The sequence below is a fragment of the Aptenodytes forsteri genome, unplaced genomic scaffold (assembly GCF_000699145.1).
Source record: "Aptenodytes forsteri isolate BGI_AS27 unplaced genomic scaffold, ASM69914v1 Scaffold471, whole genome shotgun sequence".
In the NCBI taxonomy this organism is placed as follows: domain Eukaryota; kingdom Metazoa; phylum Chordata; class Aves; order Sphenisciformes; family Spheniscidae; genus Aptenodytes; species Aptenodytes forsteri.
In genome coordinates this window covers 910,176-938,124 of record NW_008795862.1, presented here as the reverse complement: position 1 = coordinate 938,124, position 27,949 = coordinate 910,176, and the positions used below count along the sequence as shown (strand labels likewise).

The following is a 27,949-nucleotide window of genomic DNA, read 5'->3' as shown; positions in this document are numbered from 1 at the left end:
TTTTTTTTTTTGTAAAAAAAAATGTGTTTGGCCCCCCCCCCCCCCCTCCAGACACCCTGAAGAAATCTGCCTGTGAAGATGGGGTGGGAAAGGAGGGAGATAGCTGCAGGATTTTAATTCCTTCTGCTCTTTTGCATCCTCAGATGAATTAGATGTTTCCATTCGCGCGTGCCTACCTGCAGTGGACAGAGATGGGGCCATCCTGGCCAAACTGTTCCTTGGTCTTATGTACCTGTCCAATGAAATCGATAAAACCTTCTCCTGATTTTGGCACGCCTTGTTCTGGCCAGTCAGTGAACTGGAACTGACGAACAGTTCGTGACTGACCGTCCTGGGGGAGAAAACAGCAATATTTAAACCATCCTGTATTTGTGGTGCTAAATACAAAAGGCAAAACCCCCCATTTTGTTGCTAGTTCAATTAAGCGGCACAAAATGTTGAGCCAACTTTGTGTTATAATTGAGTGATCATATACATACACACACACACACACATATAAAAATATATATGTAATGATGCAGCTGCTCCTGTTGCAGTTGACATTTCTGGAGTCAGCTCGTCAGTACAGATCTATACTCCTGGCAGGTGTGCTGAAAGCTCTGACCACAGCAAAGACTGCACAGATGGAGTCTTCAGCAAAGGAACATTCAAGGTGAGGTTATGGCCTCTCTATCAATCTTGAGGAAGAGTTGCCGTAGTGTCAGAATTCCAGCTGACAGGAAGATAAATCTTGTTCTACCAGGACTGATGAGGCATCCTCCTTCTCAACCTTGCAAATAGAATTATCAGGTTCTAAAATACTGGCAACCTCAAAAGCAGAGGACTCTGCTTTGAGAGTGAGGGTTACATTTGCTAAAACAGATTTCAGAAGGTACCGAAATGTTCCTTTGGAGGCTAAATCTGACACTGAATCCAAGATTATTTGAGTGAATGTGCCCCTTCGAATATGAGTAAGGGCAGTTCCTCTTAAAGCCAGAGGAGAAGCGTACATTTTCTGTAGGGTGCAGAGTTATCCTTTGCAAGTCTGTTTTCTTATTAGCTGTTTGGGGAGATACTATTTTCTGCTTTCATCTCAAGTAAGCGCCAATTGAAACCAGAAGCTTGGTACGTCTCTAACAAAGTGACTCACTGCTGTGATTAGCGAGCAGAGGTTAGAAAACTACCTTCAATTTGTAAGAAGATATATTCAAGTACAATCTGTGTTTGTGTGTTCTGTTCCTCGTCACAACTAAGCTCTCCTCCACTGATGATAATCCCAGACTTTCACAGCGAAAGGGTTTACACCTCAGTCTTTCTTACAGGAGCCAAAACACACCAAACTCACTTTTTTTTTTTTTTAATGTAAGCCACCTTCTCTATTGCAAAGGTTTGAACCACTCCAGCCCACCCCAGCTACAACCCTCGCAAGCACAGACTGCACGTTGTGCAGCACGCACTTACCCTGGCATCAGTGACCTTGAATTCTCGCAGGATGTACTGAGGCATGTTGTATTCAGCCATGGGATCTACTACAAAGTACTGGTACCGGGCAGAGCGCTCCGCTGGCCAGTACTGATGGCACTTTTCCTGCCAAGGAGAAAGGTCTCTGTTAGCCCTTGTGCTGCAGGCTTCCCCCCCATACTTGCCCTCAGTGCGCGCTTACCCGACCCATCTCGCGAAGCTTAGTCAACATCACGACAATGGTGGAGTTGTTCTCCCATAGCATCCGCCAGAAATCTTCAGTGGTCTCTGCCAGCGGCCCTTGAGTAGCAATGTACGCCTTCTGTTGTCTGAAATAGAGCACAAACCCAAGGGGTGGGTCAAGGGGGCATGGAGAATCGCTTGGGCAGAAGCTTTGGGAACTGCATACAAAGGCTGACGAGTAGGAGAACAAACGGAAATGCTGGGGAAGAACTAGAACAGTGCAAGGTCTAAAGGGGTGGGATTTTGTGCTCATGGCCACAGGAAAAAAAAAAAACAAACCCCAATGGTGAAGCTTTCTCCAAATACCATTTCCAAGGGGTAAATCCAGATTACTCTAGCATGATGCCTCATATGGAAGAAGGTGTAACGCTGCATGCCAGATTCTTGGAACCAGAATCCATGTTTTCTGGGCCTGAGTAGCACCAAGAACTCAACTGCCAGGCACAGAGATGCCCTAACCGCAGTGCCACAGCCAGGGCCAGGACTGCTGCATGCACCTGGAGGTGAGGAAACATGCGCAGGGGGTTGCTTTGTTCCCTCAGTTAGGGCTCGGCTTTAGCTGGCCAGGCTCTGGGCGCACCAGTGGAGGGCTGCAGCCCGTAGGGCTGGAGCACGTGGCATGTATTGCCTGTGGGAAGCTGTCAGAATTGTAACGTCCCCAAATCACAGAAGTAATAAAAAGGCTACTCTGTTTTTAGAAACCTCCCAACAGCAAAATCCACCCCCTCACTGACACTCTATGTTTAGGACCTGCACCTGGAGAAGGGTTTGGTTTGCTTTAGGGGATAAGTAATTTTAAGACCACAGAGAATAAAGCTTATCAGAAGCCTGTATTTGAGGCTATGTGTGGGTTGCTGGCCATGAACAAGAGGGAATTTCCCTCTAGCATTGCACCACCACGGGCGGTATAGCTAGGTGAGGGGTCAGAATAACAGACTACCTGTTTTAAGACCTAGTCCATCCCTTAGTAATTCTGCATCCTCAGACTCATACACAGAAAACTCCCTGACCGCGGCGGGGCAGGGAGGTGCTGTTTACCTGTAGCCATCAATAAAGCTGGCATTGATGTAGTCTGACCCTTCCACTCCTCTGATGGGCTGAAGGCAGACCCGTGTGGTCTCGTATGGCATGATGTTGACAAGGCGATTCTTGAATTTGTTGCATGGGAGGTTGGCGCTGATGAACCTGGAGGTGTGGGCTTTGGAGTTGGCTAGTCGCTGAAGGCAAAAGCAGTCACAACCATTTGTTCAGCTTTTTTATTTTTTTTTTTGCTCGAGCCCTATGCCAGCCCACTTAACTTGCCCTCCATGTTGCACCACATTGTTCTGCCTTGTGTGCCCTCTTTTTTTTTTTTTTTTTTTTGGGGGTGGGGACAGAGTCTGAGACCTTTCCCCCAGCAAAACTTTCAAAGAAAAAAAAAAAAAAAGGCGCTTAAGAACCCAATCTAAAGAGTGAGCAAATTCAATCTGGATTTGAAATGACCAGACAAGCCTCCTGCAGCGGCAGGTAGGTCTCCCCAGGGAACTGCGGTAGCATAAGTCAGAAAAGTAATTACTTCTCTAACACGGAACCAAGAAGTTCCCATCAGTCTTGTAAAGGCTCCCTGCCTGCTACGCATGTCTGCCAGCAGAACAAAGCTCCTGCGAGGAATACAGAGCCTTCCCCAGTGACTACTGTCCCCATTCAAGCATCTACCGTTACCTTGAACTCCAGCTCCATGCCTGTCACGTGCTCTCCAACTTCAATCTGTGCCAGTTTCTGGATGTAGGTGTAGAGATTCCTAGCTGGGACCTCTGTGTTGCCGCAAGCAACAGCCTCGAGCAAGGCATCGTGTATAAAGCTGTACTGGTCTTCTGTCTGTACCATGTAGTTGCGCTGTGACCTCATGAGGGTGACGTGCCCATAAATGTCCACTGTCTTCTCATGTTTTATCCTCTCTAGCATGGCGTCGATCACAATGAAGCAGCCGGTCCGTCCAACGCCCGCACTGGAAAGAAAAGGGAAAAAACAACGAAGTGATGGACTATTCTGCCGCTGATGAAAGATACTCCAAAAGGCCACCCGCGAGTGAGGATGTTCCCACTGCCACAAACAGCAGTAAACACAGGGTAGAAACAGATGCACAAGGCAGAGAGTGAACGACAAATGCCCTCAGTGACTGGGAAGGAACCAAGGCCTTGAGAACACAGCTACTGATGGGCTGAGGCAAAGGAAATCTTGGCAAATGAGCCCAATGTGAGGGTGCTGCCGCCGCATGAATTTTGTTGTATTCAAGGAACTTGCCTAATGGAACTGGTGCTGGTGAGTGCTACTGCCCACGCGCCTCAGCGTGTTGCTCTTGATTGTGCCGGAGGGTTTGGGACAGTTCTACAGTGTACAGAGGAGGACAGTGGTGACACCAAAGTCACTACTGCTCTGAGTCACCGGTGCTCTAGTGCGTGAGCACAGTGCTGCACCGGGGCCGGTGAAGCCTGCAATGGAACCTAAAAAGCTGTTTATCTGAGCCCCACCTGGGCCAGTGCTGCCACAACGGCAGGGAGAGGCTCCTGGATCAGAGCCAGCGGATGGGAAGGTCCCTTCATCTTCTGTGCCAGTCTGTACGCAGAAGTGCTCAGGCTTAGACCCAAAGAGTTTGCAACATGCAGAGGTTTGCTTCGAGGCTCAGCTCAGTTTAGCAAAAACTTTCACAACCGAGGACAGGACGGAAGATGAACAGTTGCCTCTGGTGATGTGCCTATTGCCCCTCCATACTGATCTGCCCCGTTTCTTCTGCCTCTTCATCTGCGACATCCCCAGGATGAGAGCTCTCCCGGCAGACACACAATTATGACAATTCTAGGTAGGGGGCTCTAGGCCTGAACAAAAAGGCTGGCACGATCTAAGGGCTTAAAAAGCATGTTTAATCACTCAGATCTTTCAGCAGCTGAGAAACTACTGATGTTGTAATGAGTAACATGCGTCACCTCTTTTCCTAAATGTTTTTGTGCATCGAGGTAACATCAAACTTGCGTGTATTGGCATTTGTGAATCAGCAGGGCTCTGTCGGTCTATGCATTTGCCGCTGCTAATAAAGGGTTTCCTTTTACTATTCCAGTGCAGTCCCTTTTTTCATAAAGCCCCCTTGATCTCTGTTAATTAGACTGCCTAACACCTGAACCAAGCAGGTGACTGGAGCTTTGGCATGAACTTAGCAGCTGATCTGGGAGCCGGTTCCTGCACGTTGTGAGCTGACAGCTCTCTTTATTCATTTTCTGAGAGGTGCACGATAATTGCCATCTGCAAGGTTAGTGATAAGTAGCCCGCTTACAAAGACTGTTTAAATGGCATCCTCTAGGAGAGGCAGGATTAGCTTCCCCAGCAGCCTGTAAAATTCAGATGTCTTTCCTCGGTGCTGAGGGACCTGCAGGGTCCTCCACACTCTCCTGAGGAACACAGGGATTTATCTAAGTTGAGGCTGCAAGCGTTCCTCGTTGGGTTGTAAATTGAATTAGGGAACGCGTGCCTGTCCATAGGGGCCTTCAGTTTGTCATTATCAGAATGACTGCAGCACTCAAAAACTCCCCTCTTTCAATCACTGTCAGCTCTCCCTTTGACAGCTGAGGCAACTCTGCCTCCTAAACACCTGATGCAGCAACACCAAGCAGCTTCCTCGGTCGCGCTCGATTTCCTCCTTTCTTGCTGTGACAAGAAACAACCCCTACACACAGAACCAGACCCCAGTGCAGCACAGGGTGCTTCCTGTTGCCAACAAGGTCTAAGTGATTTGGTGCAAACTAAACCACTCATCATCATCTCAGGAAATTCTGCGCTCAATGAAAACCCCAAGTATCTTCCTCAGATGCTGGCTGGCAATCCACTTTACAGGACAGCTCTCGCCTGCTGGGTACTCACTAGGAGACTCTACACGTCTCCTAGGTGCAATCAACATCCTTCTGAACTTCTGCCTCCCTCGCAGATGGCCCCGTGCAAGAGTGAGGTGAAGGAAATCAGTACCTGCAGTGCACCACAATGGGACCAGCATCAGGGGGGTTGCAGGTTTTCACCCGTCTCAGAAAAGCCAGGAATGGGGTGGGATACTCAGGCACACCGTGGTCAGGCCACGCTGTGAACTGGAACTGGCGGACCTCCCGCTTCTCACTGGAGCCATTCTGCAAAGACAAAAGAGCACCAAGAGTATGTGAGGTACCGGCACACTGCCATACCCTGCCTGTGCTGTGTACGGAGAGCGTGCCGTAGCCCATCACTGGGGGCAAAAACAAGAACGGGAGAAAGCTCACCTTATGAAGGGAGAACGTTCGAACGCAGAACGTGGCCAATTCAATGGTATCGAGTAACGTCACTTGAATCATTCCATAGGTGTCTGTACCTCGGCCTGGCCAGTACTGGTCACACTTTATCTGGAAGACAGAAGGCATTGCTGAACGCTGGAACAAACCCTACGCTGCAGGGGAAGCTCACTCCAGAACTGCCCTGATGTTGTTACAGGTGAAGCTGGCCAGGTCGCAAAGGGGAGGGAAGGTGCAAGAAATGTCTTTCCAGAGCACCAGGACAGGGACAGACCCAGCATGAAAAGCTCCTACTGATTAAGCACAGGCTTTGATGCACCACATCAGTCATGGAGACAATAGAGTGGAATGATCCTGAAGATTAGAGTGAGGGCTTGTTAAACAAGAGAACTGAATGTGAAACTTGCCACATGATTAGCTCTGAGACACACCTACAAAGCATGCAATGGGACTGAGTGTCCTCTTCTCTTGGAGTTGCAAAGGAGGCCGCAGCTTTCCAGGGTGAATGGTTTGCGTTGGTTTTTTTTTTTAAAAAGCAGTGAATCACTGAACTTTCAGGGTGCTGGCAAAGCAGGCAGAAATCCCCCACTGACATAAATGTGGGCTGCAGATCAAAGGGATTTGCTGTTCCCCAACCCTACCCTCCAATCCCCCAGATTATGACTAACTAGTCATCCCTCTCATGCATCTTACCCGTGATTTCTCCTCCAGCTTAGTCATCATAACAATAGTAGCTGAACGCTGCTCCCACACCATCCTCCAAAAGTCTCCAAAGGTCTCCGGCAGAGGCCCCTGCGTGGCGATGTAGGCGTTCTGCTTCCGGTAGCCATCAATGTAGTTGGCGTTAATGTAATCACTGCCCACAATTCCTGTATTAAATCAGCAAAAGCAAGTTAGTGAATTGCGCAGGACTTTATACAGTTGGAAGCATGAGGAGATCTTTGCAGCAATGTTGTTAGAGAGAATTCCCTTGCAAAAACACCAAAGCCTTCATGGCTTGGTGGGTTAGAATCGCAGCTGGGAGCGACACGCTCTTTGCAAGTTCTTCCCAGCTGAAGCTCCTGCCCTGAAGGTCTGCACTGCAGGGAGACAAATAACTTGCAGAAGATATTAAAGAGACCAAATATCAAGCCTTGAAACCACGGTTTTCTTACTGGTGTTGCTAATAGGAGCACAAGTCCTGGCCTAGGGCTCCTGCTTCACTGGTCTCAAGTAGGACAAAACCAAGTTCTTGTCCCAGAACGCCCAGAGTCTGGGCAGCAAATGCACTGGTTAATGCACTGCGCAGTCCATAGTCTAATCCCAGGCAGTGAGCTACAGCTGGACAAAGTAAGGAATAAAACCAGGCTTGATTCAGCCAGTAAAGGTGTTGAAATTACGGGCTTTGACTTGCTTTAAATTGTCCGTTGTCATTTTTAGGAGTGGGGGTTTTTTTCTGTTCGCATGAGTTACAGGCTATTGAGTTACAGCTGCTTGCCTGCGTCCTTGCTTGAGGGGTTTGATATGAGTGGCAGGAGGTACTGCCAGAGTGAAGAGGGTGATTGGGACATGGCAGGAGAAAACTGCTCTGAAGTTAAAATGGACACTGGCAAGCACTGATGTTCAGGTTCAGCTTTAGAGAGCCTCCGAGATTGGCACGGAGGATCCGCGCCGTTTGGCGATTTGGCCCATTCCTAATTGCAGCAGAGCAGCTGGCAAGGTTGGCAGGTTTCTGCTAACCTATGATTAACTCGGTACAGAATGCTTAACTCCCGTCTCGAGGGGGAGCCAAGGGTGGGGAGCAGTACCAATATGAAATTGGGTTGCTAGTCCTCATCCTGCTGTAGCAATAGACATTGCTTCTTCTGTTGGCGAGGTGCAATCCATGCTGAATTGCCTGCCAGTCCTCAAGGGTACTTGGTAATTTCAGCTGCTGGTAGAAATGGCTTTTGATTAAATTTCTGGAGGGTTCCCTGCCCCCATTCCTTCCCAATCTGAAATTTCAGGAGGGAAGGCGGCTTTGCAGCAGCAGCAGCAGAAACGTGATCAAGGCTGAGCTTCCGGAATTAATCTCCTCTCCAGCCCCCTCGGGTCCACTCTGTAATTTAAAATGGTGGCCATGAGCTCCTGCAATGTTTTGCTGTGTGACAGGCCCAGTTACAGAGAAGTCACGGAATTAAAGCCACTACTTCTTCCTGACCAGACAGTGACAATCTGCAGCCTTGACAAATCCAGATTTAAAACAAAGAGAAAGCAACAACTAATTCCTCCAACTCCTTTCATCTTCCAGCCCTCAGCATAAAATACAGCCTGGTAGGAAGGAACACACCAGCCAAGACATGTCAGAACCTCTCAGATGCTTAAAAATTAAACCTTGGCCCGTCACACTTGCACCACCGGTCCCTCACGATGCCGCCTGGGCAGAGTTAGGACTGCTGCCTGCATCCAGCCCTGTGCTTCTGCTTTCCTAAGAACCGAGACCAGCCCAAAGCGTCCTTCATTCCTACACTTGCGTTCTTCTCTTTTCTCTTGAATGACAAGGCAACTTTTAAAAGACTTTGCTTTCCTTGGCTCACACAATATTAATCTCAGAAGAAAAACAAGCCAGAACAGTCATCTTCACAATGAGAAATGTTTAAAATCCTCTAATGGCAGACAAGACCAATCCAGATTCGTGCAGCTTTTTGGCAAATCACCACGATCTGTTGCTACCCCAGGAACAGCTCTTCCACTTCCCCGCGTCCCTCAGAGTTACCTCAGCAGAGGGAGATTATTCTAGCAACTCCCTTGTCACGAAGGCTTCTGAATTAACCTTTACATTCACCAGGGGTTTATTAGGACATCCCATATCCTCTCTGCTCAGATGATCAGCTCTTGGCAATGCAAGACTGGCCTTAAATGCTTTATCTGTACAGCACAGCCACACACAACCTGAGACGATGAAACTCAAATATTATCTCGGCGGCAGCAATCAAAGCAGGTGCCCTGTTAAATCCCATCTCCTCTCCACCAAAAGCCCCTCTTATCCTAGCGTGCACCAGAACAACTCTGTCAAGAGCCACGAGTTGTGAAATTTAATGTAAATTTTCTGACTGCACCATCACTCACATAAGAAGCTCAGGAAACAATTTATGACCTACCAGGCTAACACTAACCACCCCTTCTTATTCTTTGCCTTTTAGGGGCCAGGACTGCAGCAGGAGCTGCATATCAAGTAATCCGTAGATTACAGTAGCCTGTACAACTCAGCAGCTACATCTTTGCTATGTTGCCGACACTCACAGATGTACAATTGGCCCTGGGCTTACTTCTCCTTCATCCCCTGTACAGATGCACTCCCCATCCATTGCCACCCACTGCCCTGTTCCCGCTCTCTCTAAAGCACTGGTCTGAATTCTTCCCATTAGCCAGAAACGTATGGAGCAGGGATCTCCAAGTAAAGCGAAGACAGGTTCTTGACAAACCAGCCCTTAAAATGAGAGATTGCAGCTCCAGGGAATGTGTCAGTCATCAGAATATAACAAATGCGTGGTTTACGGAGACATCTCCTGCTTGCTAAACTCCCAGGGAGATGCTAAAAGATGCTAATATAAATAGAGGGTAACAGGGAAGGGAGAAGAGCATGTGCAATATGTTTCCCTGCAGCAACTTCAGCCTAGTGCTAACATGTAGGAGTAGAGATGCTACAGTACCTTCAATGGGCAGCAGGATGACGCGCGAATGGTCATAGGCAATCACGTTCGCGTAACGGTTTTTAGGCTTGTTCACTTCGAGGTTGGAGTGCTCCCAGGTGAACTGCTGGCCAGGGTCAATGGACTGGAGGAATTGGGAAAGAAAACGGAAGAGTCAGAGAGGAGAAAAGCAGCAAATCGAGCTCCGAATACCTTGTTCCACATGGGACAGATCATGGCTCTGAAGATCTAGCTGAGGAACGCAGCAGTCACCGTTTGCTTCCCTCAAGAACTGATCTTTGCTGTGGGAAAGCCCCAGCCTGGTGGCACAGCGTGCTCACGTCCCATCTCCCTTGTCCCCAAGCGCACCCAGAGTGATACCTGAGATAATTCCCCCTCTGGCACGATGCAGTGCAACCCGGTGGCAAAAGCATCAGTGCAATTTCAGGCTGCAATACAGAGGCCTTGGATCGTACTTCTGCCGAGGCTGCATTGGATTAGTCACAGCCCTGCGTTACTGACACTGATAAACGGCTGGCAATTGGGAGAGAACAACAGGAACAATCACATCAGCGTGTATTTATGAAATGATGAAGAGGCTAAATCTGTGCATGGTTAAACTAAACATCGATTAAGAGGGCATAAATATACCAGTGCCTTGGTGAGTACTAATACCTGGAGAAGAAGATATTTAAGCTAGGACAAGGTTTATAACCCTGTGTGTAAGTGGGGCATGAAACATCAGGGAAAAACCTTGCTGTCATGGGCAGCAGGAGGGGACCAGGCTGCTCCACGAAGAGCAGAGGCGGCATGACTTGGGACCACAAAGACTCAGTGCCAAAGGTCTCCCAGGTGCGAAGGGGCAAGGAAGCACCACGGGAGTCTGGCAGGGGCAGGCACCTGCCTGCTCAGCAGGGCGGGAGGAGTGCATCTCCCCGGACAGAGAAGGGGTAAGGACCCTGGCCCCAAGAACCTGAATGAACGTGGCTTTTTCCTACAAGGGATGAAGGAGTAAACAATGAAATGCACTGGAAAGAAAAATCCCCTCTGCCTGTCCTGGTAATTTATGCCAGGTTTGGTGGTGGTTTTTTTTTTCCTGAAGTCCAGCTGTCCCAGATATGGAAATTAGGTTAATTACGTTTACCTCTAAATCCTCAGCCAGAGAATTAAATAAAACAAGGGCTTAATTCCTTCATCATTTTGCAGAGCCCTAGGGGTTTGCCTCAATTGGAGGCTTGGCAGGAGCGTGCCGAGTTGTGTTTCCCGCTGTTCGCTCTCCTTCTCCCTGCCCGCCACCCCTGGCCAGTGGGAACAGGGTCCCACACACGCCTGCCTGGATTCGTCCCTTTGAGCTCGCAGGGGTCGGCCCTTGCCAGGCACCCGCTCCCTCTGCCCTCCCCTGCCTGTGCCGACCCCAGAGTCCCCCGGGCACTGCGCAGCTCTGGTGGCCGTGGCAACACTGGTACAAAACCACCCGACACAAACGTCCTCTTGCACTCTCGCTGCAGAGCATTTCTAACTAATGGGTATTTATACTGTTGTAATGTGTCTGTTTGCTCTCTATCCCTCTAATCTTGCCTCGCATTCATTTCATTAGCGATGTTTGTTTAGCTCTGGCTCTCCCACTAGAGGAGGTTGTGCTGGAACAAAGCCAGGGCACTTGGGATATTGCATTATGCAAATCAGGCTTTGAAATCTGGATAGAGCATATTAACAGGCTGCTGCTCCTCCCGTGCCCCAATGTGGGGTGAAAGACCCCAGGAGAGCAAATGTGCCTTCTCCAACGCGCGACACCCCCCCCTTTCATGGGTGCGGAGCTGTGAGTACACAGAGCTGCTTCAAGCATGCTGATGTTTGCAAGCCAGACCGGGGAGAAAGCATCCCAGAACCAGTCCTTTGTTCGGAAAATATCCCCTCGCTCTCTGCCTGCAAACAGAACTAGGCAGCCTAGACTAGCCTAAAAATATTGGGGCATTTTATGTCTCTGAACAACAACAACAACAAAAAAATCAGTCATATGTTCAATCTGCAACAAAGCCAGACCGGGGAGAAAGCATCCCAGAACCAGTCCTTTGTTCGGAAAATATCCCCTCACTCTCTGCCTGCAAACAGAACTGGGCAGCCTAGACTAGCCTAAAAATATTGGGGCATTTTATGTCTTTGAACAACACCAACAAAAAAATCAGTCATATGTTCAATCTGCAACAAAAGCAGCCCGCATACCGATGGCCCCGGCAGCACCGGGCATTTGCACTGGGATTTAACCGGTGCTGATGCAGCCACAATACTGTGAGCGGACAGGAGCAGGTTTGTGCAAGCGCACAGCCCTTCCCCGTCTGGCGACAAGGATGCCACGCTATGTAGCGGCAGTGGTAACGTGGGGGCTATGATGCTCTTTGCCTTCCCCCCTCGGTCTGCCTTGGGACTGACCCGACCCGTCAGCCCCAGCAAGGTGGGAATTTTACAGACTGAGATAGTAATTTGAAATACAAGTCCAGCAGCCGCAGCTGGTCACCCACAGAAACCCATTTGAGTAACCAAACATTAGCAGGAAGGAGAAAAAAGAGCACAAAAACCCCAGAGAAGACAAGAAAGGCACAAATCATCCTGTTTTCTCAGCTTTAGCTCTGCGGCTGCTGATCACGTCAGCTGTGGAGGACTTACTGTTCATCTCACCTAACTTCAGCTATCTAAAACTGGGTATCACATTCCTTGGCTTGGTCCTCGCCATGTTCAGCAGCAAGACACAGGCACCCCCAAGGACAACACCCCATCCTGTCTGTCTGGCAGTCATCTTCCAGAAATGCATCCCCCTCCACGAAGGGAGCTCACACCCTGTCCAAGATGCCCACTCTTTGGACAGGGAATGGCTCATGAACCAAGCCTCTTTCTTTTCTATGATCTGGAATTTAACCTAGCAAAGCACTGAGCAAGTACTTAACTTTAAATACATAAACAGCTTTTTTTATATCAACTAACCAGATCCTTAAAATGAAGCTATGTTTATTTGGATGAGGGCCTGTCTGAATTTCCTAATTCCCTGGCTCTGCGAACCCATGCACAGCACTCACTCTCGCTCATACCTCATACTCTTGGGACAATTTCAGGTTATCATTAGCTTTGAGATGCTCTGTGTGTTCAGCCAGCTCGGAAACGGGGATTGGTGGGTGGCTGAGCATACCTAAAAGACAAGACAGCAGGAAAAGAATCTCATTTAATAATAACTAAAATTCACAACTGTTGCACATTTTATAAGAAAGAAGAAACAAGAAAAGAAAAAAAATTACAATGTAAGATCTGCAATGAAAGTAGGGAGGTTAGAAGAGAAGAATTCAGGGCTCGAAATTGTGTCCTTGGAAGTAAAAAATAAAAATCAAGAAAAAAAAAAAAACCCACCAGTAAAATGAGAGTGTTCCCATGATGGCCCCATTTTCAATGTGTAAATCAGAGCAAAACAAAAAGGAAAATCCGAAGAGCAGATGCGTGTTAGCGATTCCAATAGTGGACTTAAAATGAGCAAACGCTGCCAGAGGAACCTACGCAGCAAATGTTACAGCACCCACAACGATCATAAACAAACTCCAACACAAAAGGGAAGGGGCAGGGATCCAGCCAACCATGGTGATGTGGGGCAGGGGAAGGGAATGCAGATGGGGGGAAGCAGGGGAGGCTTTTCAGGAATTGTCCTTTGCACAACATTGGCTCTGTAAGCTTCTTGGTGAGCTCACGGACGCAGCGGTCTAACCTTCACTGCTCCAAGAGCACGACCAGGTATGGAAGTGTCAAGCACTGGCTCCTCTTCCCACTCATGGCTTGTAGATGATGTTCCTTCTGCAGCACAGCCCGCAGATGGCCAGCGCTGCTCTGTCCTCGCCCTCCCTTTTCCACCTGCGGGGCAGGCTGTGCCGACCCCATTGCAGTGTCTGCTGGGTATGTCATTACCTTTTGTGACGGAGAGGCAAAAGATCCTCTTGCCCCTTCTCGGTCTGGGGGATGGGAAACAATTTGCTGGGGAGACCAATGCCTCATGACCCTGGTTCACCTGCTGCCCTTGCAATTCTCACCAACACGTAGTTGTGCTTGTATTGAGGCAGACAGAACTGCCAGAGAACAGACTCGATCTTCTCTGAGATGTACTGGTAGTGGGAGGGCCACGCTGCATCGGACTGGTCAGACTGAAGGCACATCTCAGCCACGAACGGGGCTGAGCAGCCAAGGCAGGCTCCGTTTTCAGTCTGAAGTGTGATTTGCACATCCTGCTCCGAGAGGGGCAGCTGGAGCTCTGGAAAGAGCAGGGATGCTTCCCGTCCGATCATCTCAAATAGCTACACTACAAATCAAGGTGGAAAAGCGCTCCGTGCTTTGCTCATCTGCATTGGATCATGTTTTTCCAAAGGCTTCCCATGCCGTCTGCCAGCTGATCCCGCTACGAATGACAGCGGACAGGCAAGGACAGCAGCATGCCGAGAAGCCCTGGGCAGTGCCCCCAATGAGAAGGAGAGGAGTGGAGAAGAGATGGAAGCCAGGGAGAATTTCGAGCCCCGTGGGTGTTGGTGTGTGACAAAGCAGCGGCGGTGGCAGCAGCATGGTCAGATACTTTGAAAACTCAGCACAGAGATGGCAAAGCAAGCATGACATCCTCAGTTTTACAGTGACTTCTACAGAGATGCTGCCTCCCCCAGGCCTGGGGACAGGACGAGTCTGCCACAGAGCGGGGATTTGAGCCACCACTCCAACAGGTTTCTCCTAAGCTAACTAGATACTTATTTTCAGCACAAGGAAGCCTGGCTGAAAATAGAAGGTGGCAGGGGGGGGAATAGACCAAAAAAGCTCATAAAAATAACCCCGAAGTATTCTGGAGGCTGCGCTGGCTCCACGCTACTCTGCTGAGGATCAGGGCAGAAAGTCTCTCCCAGCTCACGGAGGAGAAGCTCCTAGTTATCTTTTGCTGTCCTGTAGCCCACTGCATGTGGAGGAGATTTCTCCTTTGCTTCCCACCCTGGACTGGAAGGTGGCTGCCATCCACCCCAGTATCGCAGCAGTGGATGCAGACTGGGGGCGTTTGGAGAAACTGGTCCTCTCTGCCCACATGGGACGGGAGGGCCACACTGGCTGAGATGCCAGAGACCAAACCATGTTAATATTATAAACACTTTTCACAGTGTCTGTCCTTCTGCCTCTAAAAGTAAGGGCTGAAGAGGGCAGCAAACATACCTTGAGCTGTAGCATTAGAGCAAAGCCAAACCCTACTCAGAACAAGTTCTGGCAACTCAATAAGCTGTCTCCAGATCTCTGCGGGTCACCCCCTCGCTGACTTCTTCCCACCTGGGCTGGGAGGCAGCCAGGCAGCTCTTGGCCCAGCTGCCACCACCTGACTCTGCTGCAAAAACCTATAGATTATTTGCTGAAGTGTGCTTAGAAACACAGCGCCGTAAATGAAATCCCAAATGATGAACACGTAGATTAAAAGGAAAAAAATAAACGATCAGAAAACCCAGTAATAATGAGCAAGCAGGAAAAAAACCCCAGATTCTCTCTGGCTTAAAAGTCATTCCCTCTGAGCAAGTGGGCTGCATGGGAAAGGCCCACTGTGCCAATCTGGAATGAGAAGTCACATTCCCCTTGACGGCATTTCACAAGTTTCCTTCATAAAAGCTCCAGGAAAAATCCTCAGTGTGACTGGCCCCTGAAAACCAGCTCTTGTCTTTGCTGGGGAACATCCTGCCCTCACCTCCACCACGCAGCAAACAGACACTGGCTGAGAGCACATGGGAACTTGCCTTGTTTTGCTGATGTTAAAGACAGAAATCTCCTTGTCGGATCGATTTCTAGGGTTCTTTATAATAAAAGAAGACCGGAAACCTCTGCAGCGATAAACACTTTCCTGGTCAAAATGCCAAGGGCATCGGGGTTCCCATTAAGATCCAGGAGGAGTTTGATATTAAGTGAGCCAGGAGCAGTAGTACTTCCCAGTGGTACCAGCCGGCACTGCTGCGTCAGCTGCAGCAGCTTCTCTTTTGTTTGCTTTAATTCAACAACTCTTTTTTAGACAAGAAGGGAAATGGCTCGCAGGTTCCTCTGCCCAGCGGCCTCCCGGCTACCTGTGGGGCTGCCACCCAGGGAGACCTCCCACAGCAGCGAGGGTGGCAGAGGGAGCGCTGCCGTGGGCTGAGGTTCAGCCAAGGATCAGTGCAGCTTGAAAAAACCCACCAAACCCGTCTATTACAATAAGAGGGTGGAAGGGAGGTGGCAGGTGGACTGGGACAGTATTGACAGGAGTATTCAATACCAAAGAGACCAATATTTGGATTAAACTACTCAGAAAACTGTCCCAGCCCTCACATCTCTGAGCACAAGCAGCATCTGTGATTCTTCACATTTGTCAGCTGAAACCTCAACATCTACTTCCCTGCCCAGTGTAAAAAAAAAAAAAAAATCAAACCCAAAACCCACCCAGCAAAGCTGGGATCTTGGCTTCTAATGGGGATGAAGTCTTTTAGAGCCAGTCTCATCTAACATTTCAATCACTTGAATCTCTCTAATCTTATCACAAAAGACTTGATTCTCTGTGCACCAGCCAACTCGCCAGAAACGTCACCCTAACATCTGTTACATGGGCCAGAGCCCATTTATCCTTGCAAAATCACCGCGGCTGGATGGCACTCTGCACGGAACCCAGGGGGTGTGGAGGACCGTGGAGAGGCCTCTAGTCTTTGTGCTCCTGGAACAAGTTGATGCCAAGGAACAGACACCTGCCACAGATGGGAAATGGCCCTTTTCCTCATCTGACATGAAAAGGTGCCTGTGCAGCTCTCTCCAAAGAGCGAGGGGATCGTCAGCTGCAGCTCCAGTTTTCTCTTTCCCCACGTTACGAAGCAATGAACACAAAAACACAGGCACGCGCACATACAACGCTCACACACCGGTGCACAAAAGATTGCTTTCTGCCTGTGAATAAGTACGAGGGACATTTAGCCAAGCTTCAGAAATGAAACATCTTCGACAATGGGGAGAAAAGGAAGCCTTGAACCCAGGTCTTTCTCCTGAGACAGCAAAAGAGACACAGAAGGACAGACAGTGTCCCACACTGCTACCAGGGACTCTATTCTGCTGCTACTACCCTTGTCTTGCAAAAGGCCTGTTTATTTGATACTGTAAAACTGGAAGCGCAGTTCAGACAAACAGATGGCACAGAAAAGGGATGAGAGAGGCAAACACCGCAGGAATACAGAGAATCCGGCAAAAAAAAAAAAATAGTAACAGGAACGAAACAGAATTGGAAAGGAAAGCGACAGAAGAGAAAAAAAAAATAATAATGGGGGGAAATGAAACCAACAGGAACAAAAACACACAGGAACTAACTTTCAAAGTCAAACTCAGGGTCACTGAGAGGGCTGCTCAGACCAGAATCTGCAGAAAACAGTAAAAAAATAAATAAATAAAATATACACTTTTTTAAAAATTTCATGCTAATAAAAAAACAAAAACCAACATAAATCTAAAGAGGAAAAGAAAGTTATTTTTCGTGCTGATTAGGCTAGGACAGGATATCTAAGATGTGCTATGCTTTCCCCTCTCCCAGCTGCACAGATGCTCACGCACACTCCCATTCCCACATTCCCCCTCTGTTTTGCTGCTGGGGACAGGATAGAGACTCTCTGCTTGCTGGACTCCGGGTCATCTGGCTGGAGAAGAGCCTACAGGCCCTTTTCTAAACCACAGTGTATTTAATTCAAATGGCTTTAATTCAGACAGCACCTATGGATTCTTCCCCTGCAAACTGCACCACAATCTCTCCATCATCACCAACACACTTCAAGCTCTGATTTTTCCATCCATTTCCATTTTCACCCAACTGTTTGCAAAATCCCGTGGGAGGCAGGTGATCAACTCTCCCAAAACCTTTAAAACCTTTTACTGCTTTACAAACTACATAGCAGAATAAACTAGCTAGATAAACTCTTTGGCCAGATAAACTTATAAAGAAAAGGTGGCAGCATCTTTCTAAAGCTAGACCAGACAAAGCCGGGCAGTCTTTTGAGCTCTGCAGACTTTTGTCTAGCAGAGCCTTAATGGCAGGTTTGCATGTCCTAGCTACCTTTTACAAGCTTCTTAGACCAAGAAGTCAGAGGTACAGCATGACCAAAACAGCAGGGGCGACAGAAGACAGACTCACTCATCTATCGATCATGTTAACTGCAGTTCGGAACTGCCCTTAGCTGACTTCGCTATCCTGTGGGGACAGGGAGAAATACCCGGTAAGGGAAACACATGAAACAGCAGCACTCCCAGCTGCTTCTTAGCACCCAGGCTAAGCTGGATGGCCACAACCTTTTATCTTTGCTTTTATCTCAGCATAGGTTTCACATGGGGGAGTGCAGCTCTCTCTCTTAGGTCTCACATCACCACCTGGAGCACCCAGAAGCCAACCTAAACACTCCCAAAGGGAGCTCCTGTTTGCACCCTGTATGTAACACTGAGCCCAGGCAAATGCAAACTGCTGCTGAGCTGCAGCCGGGGACGCTCAAAAGAAGCTGCTTATACAAAGGGCAGCAGGAGTCTCTCAAGCTTTCCAAGCAGTGCCCTGCTCAGTCCCTTACATGCTCAGAGAGACAGCAGACTGCTCTCCTGCTGCAGATCTCAAACACCTTCAGACCCTCCTGCAAAAGCACCACTGAGTAAGAGCTGATTTAGGGACCTAACTGCAGCTGAACTGCCCTGCATTCAGTCCCTGCATACGGGATTAAACCTGCTTCCATCCCCCAGCTGAGACTCAGTCATTCCTAAGCTCGGGCTGATACCAACGGGTTGTTCCTAACTCTTTCTGATACGAAACCCTCAGCTCAGTGCTGCCTTTGTGCTTCCCCAAAGATCCCTACCCTCTGGGTACCTACTGACTTGCCAACCTCACCCTAAGAAAACTCAGACAACGCTAAGGACAGGACTGGGATGGGATGGGGAAACAGGAGCTGCAGAAACATTACTAACAAGCACAAAACAGCAAAAAAATACAAACAAACTGAAAACAACAGCCAGCCCCCCAAAAGCACAATAAATTCCCTTCCAAATCCTCAAGCACCAGGAACTCGGAGGCAGAGAGGTGTGTACCAGTGCGCAGGCACTGTTCAGCATCGCCAAGTGTCTGTCTGCGTGAGGACGTGCCCGTGCCGGGCCATGTCAGTGGTGGCTTGCAGAGGTGCCATGCAGGCAGCTTAGACATGCATGTACATGGGGACACACGTGTACAGAAAGGAGGGTGCATCGAGCTTCTCTGCCCAGGAGTTAAGTGCATTTATACGCTAGTTCAGCAGCCGATCGCAGCGATGGCTCCTGCACTAAGCAAGGAGACACTGCCTCGCCTGTGCGAAGCAACCAGCTGCCTTTCTCTCTCCGCACAACCCATGGGGCAGGCCTGGCTCCTCACAAGTGTTTTGGCACGTATGCAGGAAGCGCCAGTTACACATGTGGCTGGGCAGCCTGCCACGCTTCACCTCCACCGCCCCTGGGGATCTCCCAGCGCGAGGCACGGCGCTGCGCGGCAGCACTGGTGGTCTGGCAAACTTGGCACGGCCACGGCACTTGCAGCTGCGTACTTAGCCCAGAATGCACCAATTTAGCTGGGTATCCAGGAAAGCCCTTCTTCCTGCCTTGCTAGTGCTGGGTAGAGCCTGGGCAAGGTCCTTGAGGTTTCCCAGCAAAGGTTTCTTTCAGCAGTCTCGCTTAGCATAGACAAGGCTTTGAGGTTCCTTGGCTGCACTAGGTCTCAAAGGCAGCACTGCAGCAGCCTTCATGCAGGCAGAAAGGGGCTAAGGAAAGGGCAGTTGCTCCACTCCTGCCTTCCCAGTGAGAAAGGCTGGTTTGCAGCCGGTTACCTGGAGTTTGGAAGTTGATGCGTCTCATTTCCACAGGGTCCTTAGGGTGGTGAGGGGTGATTTCAGCATTGTTCAGGAGGCACTTTGTCCGCGGCTCCGAATCTTTCCGTTTGCTTTAAAAAAAAACCCCAACAAAACAAAACAAAAAAAAAGAAAAAACAAAAACACAAAGCATCTTAGCTTATGGGCCTTTTAGTCTTTTCAGCAACTCAGGCCACGTTCAGACCTGAATACAGCTCCCGCTGAAATCAGGGCCAGATGCAGCCAAGGATGTAAGTTACATAAAATGCATCAGAAAAGGGATGAGGTTTGGAAGGTTTTGTCAGTGCTGTATTTGATGGGTTTACAACGGCCCAGCAGCCCCTCAGCAGCTTTCAGACAAGTCTGGAAGTTCCCCCTTCTCACAGCAGAAGCACAGACAGGCAGCAAGGAGCAGCTGAGGTGCTGTGAACTCACACCTCAGCCTCCCTGCGCAGACAAGGCTCCACTGAACTCTGCAGAGCTCTGCAAGCAGAAACCTTCCAATTCTGGCCAAGCCATTTTCAGCCTGAAAGAACCAGAGCCAACATAATCATTTGGAAAAGTACAGAATCTCCTGGCTGTGACCTTGGACATAAAGTACTGATATTGCTCTGTTGGCTTGTTTAGGAGCTCTCAGTGCCTTGCTGCAGACGGAGAAGTCAGAGCAGTGGTTTTCAACCTTTTTTGGTCTGCAGAACCCTAAAAATCTGGGTTCAAAAAACAGTGTAGACACATCCTCTCCCATCACAGCTGTGCCTGCTGAGATCTGTCTCACCTCCTTGCCAGAAGCTGAAGCCTGCTCCAACCTGCCAGCTGAGCTGCACATGTAAGTGCTTCCCAATATATTTTGCTCAAAATGGGCTAGGTTAGCTGAGGCAGTTGAAAAGTCTTTGCTGACCTGGCTCATTCTCCTTGAAAAGAATTTGGAAGCAAAGCCCAGTGCTGATCTGAAGATGTGATAACCTCTGGCAAGGGAACAGTGACGAGCTGCTGGGAGCAGAACTTCTCCAGCGGACAGAAAACACGTACCCACACCCTGAGGCTTGCAAATATTGTCCTAGCCCTTCTAGCAAGATGGCTGTAGAGCTCCTTGCCTTGGGTTGCACAGAAGCCTCCAATAATATCCCTGCAGCAATAATGGCAATTACTTAGAGGTTATTCAGAGAGGAGGTTATTCAGTACATTTTTAGCTGTGCCTTAATGTCATTAATAGCTAGAAGTGGCATGAGCCCTGCCAGCGCTGCATGGGGCAGCATTTTGGAATTACACCACTTTGCAGTTTGGGAGTAGTTTATTTTTGCCACAGTTCTGAAACCGCTGTTAACAGTTCATTGGCTAAACCCATCAGTTACTTCCAGTGAAAGCTCTCCCAGCCTTGGAAATAGTTCAAAATAAGTCTCATTTTTGCAGTCATAAACGAACTCTGTTAGAAGTCCCTGGCTGATGGGGCAAGAAGAGCTTTTGCAACGGGGCGAGGACAGCGCAGCTGGTGAGATTCTGCTTCCAGTATGCCAGTGGCTCAGGGACAGCCTGCACGGAGCAGTTAGACATGGAGAAAACCTGCTTTCACCTCTGACTGCAACACAAATGAGTGTTTGTCTGCTCCATTAACCCAACATTTTATGAGCCATTTACTGTCACCGCTGCTCAGCTTGAGAAAGGGCCATTATATTTAGGAATGGACAAGCAGGAGAAAGCTGGGCTTTCTTTGCCTTTTCTGCCCTGATTCAAACATGGTCCTGTGCTAGTCTGACACAGGGTGTCTGTTAGGACGGATCTAATGGTAGGAACTGTACCAACAAAGCCCCATCACCACAGACAGTAAACACTACCTAACACACAGCAAGAAAGAACCTAAGTAAATGGCAAATCTGGTGCTCTTACCTGTCTGGCTTGCTGTCCAGGAAAGCAGTAAGTGGAGAGAAGACAAGACAAATGTTCAGGTTAGAAAGGACTTGCAGAGGAAAGGGGAAGCATTTGCTCAGCTCTAACCCTGGTAACACAGGTGGAAGGCGGGACCAGCACAGGTTACCCATTTAGATCAGTGCTAATAAACACCAACAAGGGCCACCTGAGCACCTGGCCCCAGAGCACTTGTGTGCCCTGCAGCTTCACACATCCTGGGATGCAAAAGACACACCCATGTGCATAAGCAAACACACCTGTGCAGATGAAAGATGGGGCAGGGTTAAGAGAGCTCCCTCCATCCCGGGTACTAGATGTCCCAGCTAAGGACACCCCTGCACTGGCCATAGCTGCCATCCTGCCCCTTTTCTTGATCTATTTTGCTCAGCATCTGCTTCCTCTTTCATTGCACAGCGTGGCCTGTGCATGCTCAAGGGGCCCCCGTTCCCATCCACACACCATGAGCTGCCCTGAAAGCCAAGGAAAAGGGAGAGATTTCCACGGGTTGTTCCTTCCTCTCTCCTGCAGACTCACATTACACCTTTGCTGCTGCTGTTCTTGTCTCCCAACTCCAGCTGAAAACCAGTTTGGGAACAATGGAGGTCTCTGCTGATCCACAGCACAAAGGTGCTTTCTCTGCATCACCCCCGCTGTGCATACACACACCCAGAGCGCACAGGAAGGGGAGCCCGAGGCTGTGGCTGTGAGCAGCTCTTCTGGAGGAGACAGGCAAGAGACCTGACAAACTCATTGAACACGTGCCACAGCAGACTGTCTACAGACAAGCACAGCTTTACTGAGAGTGCCATGGGGGTAGACTCTGAAGCAGCAAGTCCCTGCAACCCACTGCTAACCTCTCCTGTGCCAGTCAGACCCTTCCATTTCAGCATTGCGCCTTAGGGCTCCTCTCTCTGGTGCTGGTGGAAGGATTTGCCCTCAGCTGACAACTATAGGACCAAGGAGGAAATCCCCTTTAGGGGCCAGAGCTGGGGACATTCAGAATGGTCACGGATCTGGGCAAGAAGCATCTCTTACTTTTTGTAGAGTAGAATGGCAATGACAATGCAGATGATGAACACCACGGCCAGGACGGGCCCGATGACCCAGATCAGCCCTTCCTCTCCATCAATGATCGGCTGTGGATCGGGGTTGTCCAGCTGGATGGGATCGGAGAAAGGACTAGCAGCAAAAGTCTGGAAGACATGAAAGATTGTGGAACAGAGTTCAGAGATGGAATGGGGACTGAAAACAATGGGCAAGCATATAGTATTCCACAAGAGAAATTGCTAGAGAGGATGTGAGTTCTCTGCAGCGCAAACCAAGTAGCACAAACCCTCCTCCAATGGTCCAGGCAAGACAGACCATTGAAAGATCACATTCACGTGAAGTTGTAGACTGGCTCGTGCCTATGGCTCACCTAATCTTGTAGCCAGGAAGGTGCTTTTAGAAAACCAGTTGACTATGCCTCTGTTCCACCACATCCCTGAGCCCTCTCCACTGCCACAAACACACAAATGCTTTCTCCAAGCTCTCATGTAACCATCTGGATTTTGACAGTCAGATGGGATTACAGAGAAAGAGGGAAGGGATTAAAACAAGAATTAATGCTTAGAAACAGCCTGGTCTGGTGACTGAAAAAAACCCAGCCCTTACAGTTAAATATAGATTAATAAAATGCAGTATGTCTCCTCTGGTCCCTCTGCAGTGAGCTGGGCTCTTGAAGAGAACCAGAGGCACATTCAAACCCATCAGAGTCCTAACTAACGGGCATTGCCTGCTTGTTCTCATGAGTGCTACAATCTCCCGACTCCAGGAAGGCTGCATTCCCTCCCATCTTACACAGAAACTACAGAAACTAAAATGCACAGAGGAGAACCGGCATGCCCGGTTTGAGTGAAAAGTCTGGGACGGGACAAGAACAGGAGATCTGGGCTCTAGGTCCTTGAACTCTACCAGCTCTCACCAAGACTGAAATACCACTACATACTTGGGAGCTGCTGTGAATCCAGGCTGTTGTGAGCGAGTATGCAGTACCCTGTTCTAAAGCAGAAATTACCACAAGCTGCAGTAATCCGATTGAGAAACCCATTCAGAAGCGTGTCAGCCTAATCCTTTAATATCAAATACACAACTAAATATTTATTCGGGAAAAAAAACTCTGAAAATCCTTAATTTCAAATAGCTCCCTGCTACAACTCCATAGGGGGATTTAAAAACAACAAAGTATTAGACTGTTTCCTATTGTGCACGACGGAGGAGGCAGGTAAATATTCAAACAGTTGTTTTCATAAAGCCAAACCCAGCACCACTGAAATCAGCAGGTGCTGAAGTGGTAAAAAGAGCAGAGAGCACATGTAATTTTCCATAAAAAAATGCTCCCTTCTCTGCTTGGCGGGGAACTTAGCAATGACCAGGCGTGTGACATGCTGCTCTCAAAGCAGGATGTCTAGGGTCACTGCTCTAAGGAATACAAGGACAGCCTTTACAAGAAATTACTCTTTGTAAAGGGGTTTGACCTAGGGATCTCTGAACTCGAGTGTAGTACTGAGTGGATAGTTCAGTACTCTTTATTCTGGACTCAAATCTGGAGCCACAGGTGTAGCAAGTCCTGCCTATGAAGACTGGCAAAATGCAGAAGCAGTGCACGCGATGCTTGCGTCATTAGCCTGTCTGCTTGGAAGAGCACGTTTGCTGCATGCAGACACAAGCACAAACAGCTCCAATAGCCACATGCAAAAGCTCCACAGCTGGACTAGAAGGTCTTTACAAAGAAAAAAACCTGAAGCTCTGGCATCTGGTGGGAGAGAGTTACAGAGAATGCCAGGAGGGCACCAGGGCTGCCGGCAGCTCACGAGGGAGCAGCTGCCGTCTCTGGTTGATAATGGGGATATAGGGGCACGAGCATCTGAAGAGGGCAAGAGAAAGCAGGCAGCACTTACGGCCTCAGGTTCCTGGAGCACTGCCAGGATGAAGATGACATATTTCTGCCCTGGCTCCAGAGCTCTGTTCTCGAAGTTGTCATAGTGCTTCATGTCCCCCAAGATGAAGTGGGAGGGGAGGGAGCGAAAACGGGCAGCAATGTAGGGCTTGGGGAAGTCCAGTTGTCGGGAGTGACGCAGACTTCGGCGTCGGAGCCTGGCAATGTCCTGAATGAGCTGGAGGAAGCAAAGGAACGCTCTGAGCCCTGATGCCTTCAGCACCATCAAGGGAGCAGGAAGGAAGGAGAGCCAAACCATCCCACTCAGACTGGCCATACCTTAGCTACTCAGAACGTGGAGCACAGACACCCCAAAACCACCCCTCCCAGGCTCTGAGGTCACCATCCCATCCATTACAGCTGTTTGCTCTCTCCCTACAGCTGGCTTCAGTTTCACCCACACTCACCTCCTCCAGGTCCATCTCCTCAGGGCTGCCCAAGGGGTTGAGGAACTGTCCTCCCCGGGACTTCCTTAGAGGCACCACCACAATGTAGTAAGCCCTAAGAGTTGGGAATAATCAGAATAAATAGAAGGAATTAATCTCCTTCTACGAGCCACAGAAGAAGAGAGTGCACACACTGATGTGGAAGGCTAGGTTTGCCCAAACAGCCCCACTGGCCCAATCCAGCAAGCCCCTTATTTTTAATTTAGCACAGTTGTTATTGCCACTCCTGGAACGGGCCTGGATTCAGTGGCAGCCCCGTATGATGTCTCCTTATTTATTCCCTTTGCATTTCTTTAGCATCCCCTGTTATCTCTGGGAAATAGCTCCAAAAGACAACAGTGAGCAAGGCTAAAAATTCAGGGAACACACCCCCTGCCACTGCCCTTGCGGGTTTGCACTGCGGACTCCAGCCATCATGGCTGACCCCCGCAACATAAACTGAGCACCCCACGTCTGCAGTTTAATAGAAACCTACTGGACAGGCACAGAGCTCTTCACATCTGGGAGAATCACCACCACGTTGCCATCAGCATCAGGCTTGTGGGTCACCTCTGGCTTCTTTGATAACATGTCAGCAGCGGTCCAGGCAGCGACGTTCTGCTGCAAGCCACCCATGCTATTGCCCTGGTTCATGAGAACGAAGTTGTAGAACGTGCGGGGCTTCAGGTTGGTGATGAGTTTCTTGGTGGTGCGGCCGTCCACATCGACATTCAGCCCGTTGTACTGGATCTGTGGGAAGCGAAGAGGCAGCAAAGTTGTACCATCAGCAAGGCTGATACTGTTCAAGCAACCAAACTCCTTCCTCCCCATTGCTTCGGTTTGCAGAGAACATGGGGCACTCAGCTGTGCCATACTCCACCCAGCTCTGCCAGAGCTGGAGCAAACACAAGAATGGGAGGCATTTGAGTGGGAAGCCGTGTCTCTCTTGTGCCCACTGCACAAGAGGGTCCCCAGGTATAAGGCAGATGCAGGACAAAGCCTTGAGACTTCTCTGGGAAGAGAAATTTTTATCTGGAAATGGGAAAATTGTGGTAACTTGCCTAGGAAGGCAATGATTTGGTAACAGAGGTGGGAATGCAAACCAACAGCCCTGATTTTCAACCCATCTCCTTGATCTAGTGGTTAACCATTATCTGTCCATATCTGAGAACTGAATCCAGAATTCCTGCCTCTTACAACCTCTTATTCAAACCAACAGACAAGACTCCCAGGAAAATGAGAAGGAACACAGTTCTGACTCCTCCCTTCCACTTGCCTTGTATGGGGTGGGAGAGTTGTAATTCTCAGGAAACTCCCAGCTCAAAAGGACCGATGTCTTTGTCACCATCTTCACCTTGAAGTTTTTGGGTAAAACTGCTGAGAGAAAAGTGAGGAGGAAGGGGAGAAAGGAGAAGAAAAAGCAGCAGAGGGAAGGAAGAGCAAGAAAGAGAAGGAAGAGAATGTCAGGCACTGGCGAAAGGGCCTGCCAGTCTGGGTCTGGCTGCTGCTGCAGGAATGGAAGGGCTCGCTCCCTCCTCCACACTTTGCTTGAGTTTTGCCAAGGTCCATCTCCCAGTGCTCCCTGTCCCCATACCTAACCCCAGGGAGGGGTGAGGGAGGGTGCGTGGCTTTGTCCACACACTTATGGGTCTGGGTGGCTGCTGCAGGAACGAGGTGCTGGCTTTCTGAGCATGCTCAGGTGAGGAAACCCATCCCAGGTCACATTTTTGAGGTTTTTTGATTTTTCTGTTTTCTTTTGGCTGTTTGCAAAAGCTGAAGAAAATGCTCTTCCCACCTGTGTAGTGACTGGCCCCCCACTTCAGGTGCCAGTGAAAGAAGGGTGTCCGGACTTAACTTAGAAGAAAGTGGTAAAAGGGACTTACCTGGCACAAGGCAGAGAGGAGCTGAGGGACTGAGTGTGAAACCAGAGTGCTTTGCTTTTACTCACGAGCCTGGCTGAGCCTGGCTTGACCTCTCCAGCTCTCTGCCTCCCGGCACTAGCCCCGGTTACAAGGAGAGAGAGGGAGGAGAAACCGGTAAGTCCTACCTTGATCCAGCTGGAACGTCCGATACTGGACGGTCGGGCTGTATGGCCCGGGGCCTTTACTGGTGTGAGCACGGATTTTAACATCATAGGCGGTGTTGGGTTTGAGGCCGTTGAGGGTATACGAGTTCTCTGGGGAGGGGGGCAGGTCTTTTTCCAGTGGGTTGCCGGGAGAACCGGCTTCCCGGTAGGCCACGGTGTATTTGACGATGGCTCCATTCCTCTCGGCCAGCACGGGCGGGAGCCAGCCAAACTGGACCGACATGGAAGTGATGTTGCTCGCCTCGAGGATTTGGGGGTAACCCTTGGGGATGTCTTCAGGGGTGGTGAGTTCCTGCACAGCTTCCTCCCCAAAGCCAGCCCGGCTTTTCACGGCCAGCTTGAAAACATACGTGGCGCCCTTGTGGATGCTGGGAGCGGTGTACTTATCCTCCAGGGCCGTGAACTCCAAGGTAGCCAGGGGGTCGACATCCTTGCGGCCAAACTGGAGCCGGTAGCCCATCACCTGGCCTTCTGCATCCAACGGAGGCTCCCATTTCACCAGAAGAGTGTTCTCCTCTGTCTGGTGCACAGACAGGATGGGCTTCCCTGGGACTGGGAGAGAAGAGGGACACCTTCAGTCAAACATGGGATAGGGTGGCTGGTGAGGAGATGCAAAGACTCTTAAGCTGCAGCAACGGGTTCCTCAAATCAGCGGCAAGGTTTCAGCTTGACTCTGTATACTTTAGTGTATCCCCCTGTAAACCGAGCTGCTGCTGCTACCCACCCACCGTACAGGTGGATGGTCTCTATCAAGCTTAGGAAATGAGGTGCATTGCCGGTGTGTCAGCTGTGAGGTGCTGACACATTTCTGGAATTATTTTCTTCCCTTTCCTCAGGATGGAAAGGTGCGCACAGCTCCTCCCTTATCCCTGGATCACATACTCTCCCACAGCTGGGAAGAACAAACTCAGGAATCCTGACTCCCAGCCTCCTATCCTAATCACCTGAGCAGATTGCTTCCCAGGGCAGGGAAGAACGAACGCAGGAGTCCCCCAAACTCCCATCCTCTCTCTCTCTCCCCCCCCCCCACTTACAACAACAAAC

The 27,949-nt window shown here is 49.5% G+C and overlaps 1 protein-coding gene across 2 annotated transcripts in view; it reads right to left on the bottom strand.

Moving 5' to 3' along the window:
* The window catches only part of PTPRS (protein tyrosine phosphatase, receptor type S), a 100,664-nt gene that overhangs the window by 1,957 nt on the left and 70,758 nt on the right, over positions 1 to 27,949 (bottom strand). Inside the window, exons 18-36 of one of the 2 annotated variants that reach the window (XM_009284045.2) lie at positions 26,867 to 27,457; positions 26,096 to 26,193; positions 25,316 to 25,569; positions 24,802 to 24,895; positions 24,357 to 24,572; positions 22,453 to 22,610; positions 21,397 to 21,408; positions 19,492 to 19,604; positions 16,982 to 17,029; positions 12,703 to 12,800; positions 9,641 to 9,764; positions 6,663 to 6,838; positions 5,961 to 6,080; positions 5,677 to 5,831; positions 3,385 to 3,670; positions 2,722 to 2,900; positions 1,643 to 1,769; positions 1,441 to 1,566; positions 177 to 331 (exon numbers count right to left, since the gene is read on the bottom strand). In XM_009284045.2, the coding sequence (XP_009282320.1) occupies positions 177 to 331; positions 1,441 to 1,566; positions 1,643 to 1,769; positions 2,722 to 2,900; positions 3,385 to 3,670; positions 5,677 to 5,831; positions 5,961 to 6,080; positions 6,663 to 6,838; positions 9,641 to 9,764; positions 12,703 to 12,800; positions 16,982 to 17,029; positions 19,492 to 19,604; positions 21,397 to 21,408; positions 22,453 to 22,610; positions 24,357 to 24,572; positions 24,802 to 24,895; positions 25,316 to 25,569; positions 26,096 to 26,193; positions 26,867 to 27,457 (3,130 nt within the window). The remainder of the gene's footprint in view (positions 1 to 176; positions 332 to 1,440; positions 1,567 to 1,642; positions 1,770 to 2,721; positions 2,901 to 3,384; positions 3,671 to 5,676; positions 5,832 to 5,960; positions 6,081 to 6,662; positions 6,839 to 9,640; positions 9,765 to 12,702; positions 12,801 to 16,981; positions 17,030 to 19,491; positions 19,605 to 21,396; positions 21,409 to 22,452; positions 22,611 to 24,356; positions 24,573 to 24,801; positions 24,896 to 25,315; positions 25,570 to 26,095; positions 26,194 to 26,866; positions 27,458 to 27,949) is intronic. The other variant, XM_009284046.2, reaches the window with a different exon arrangement.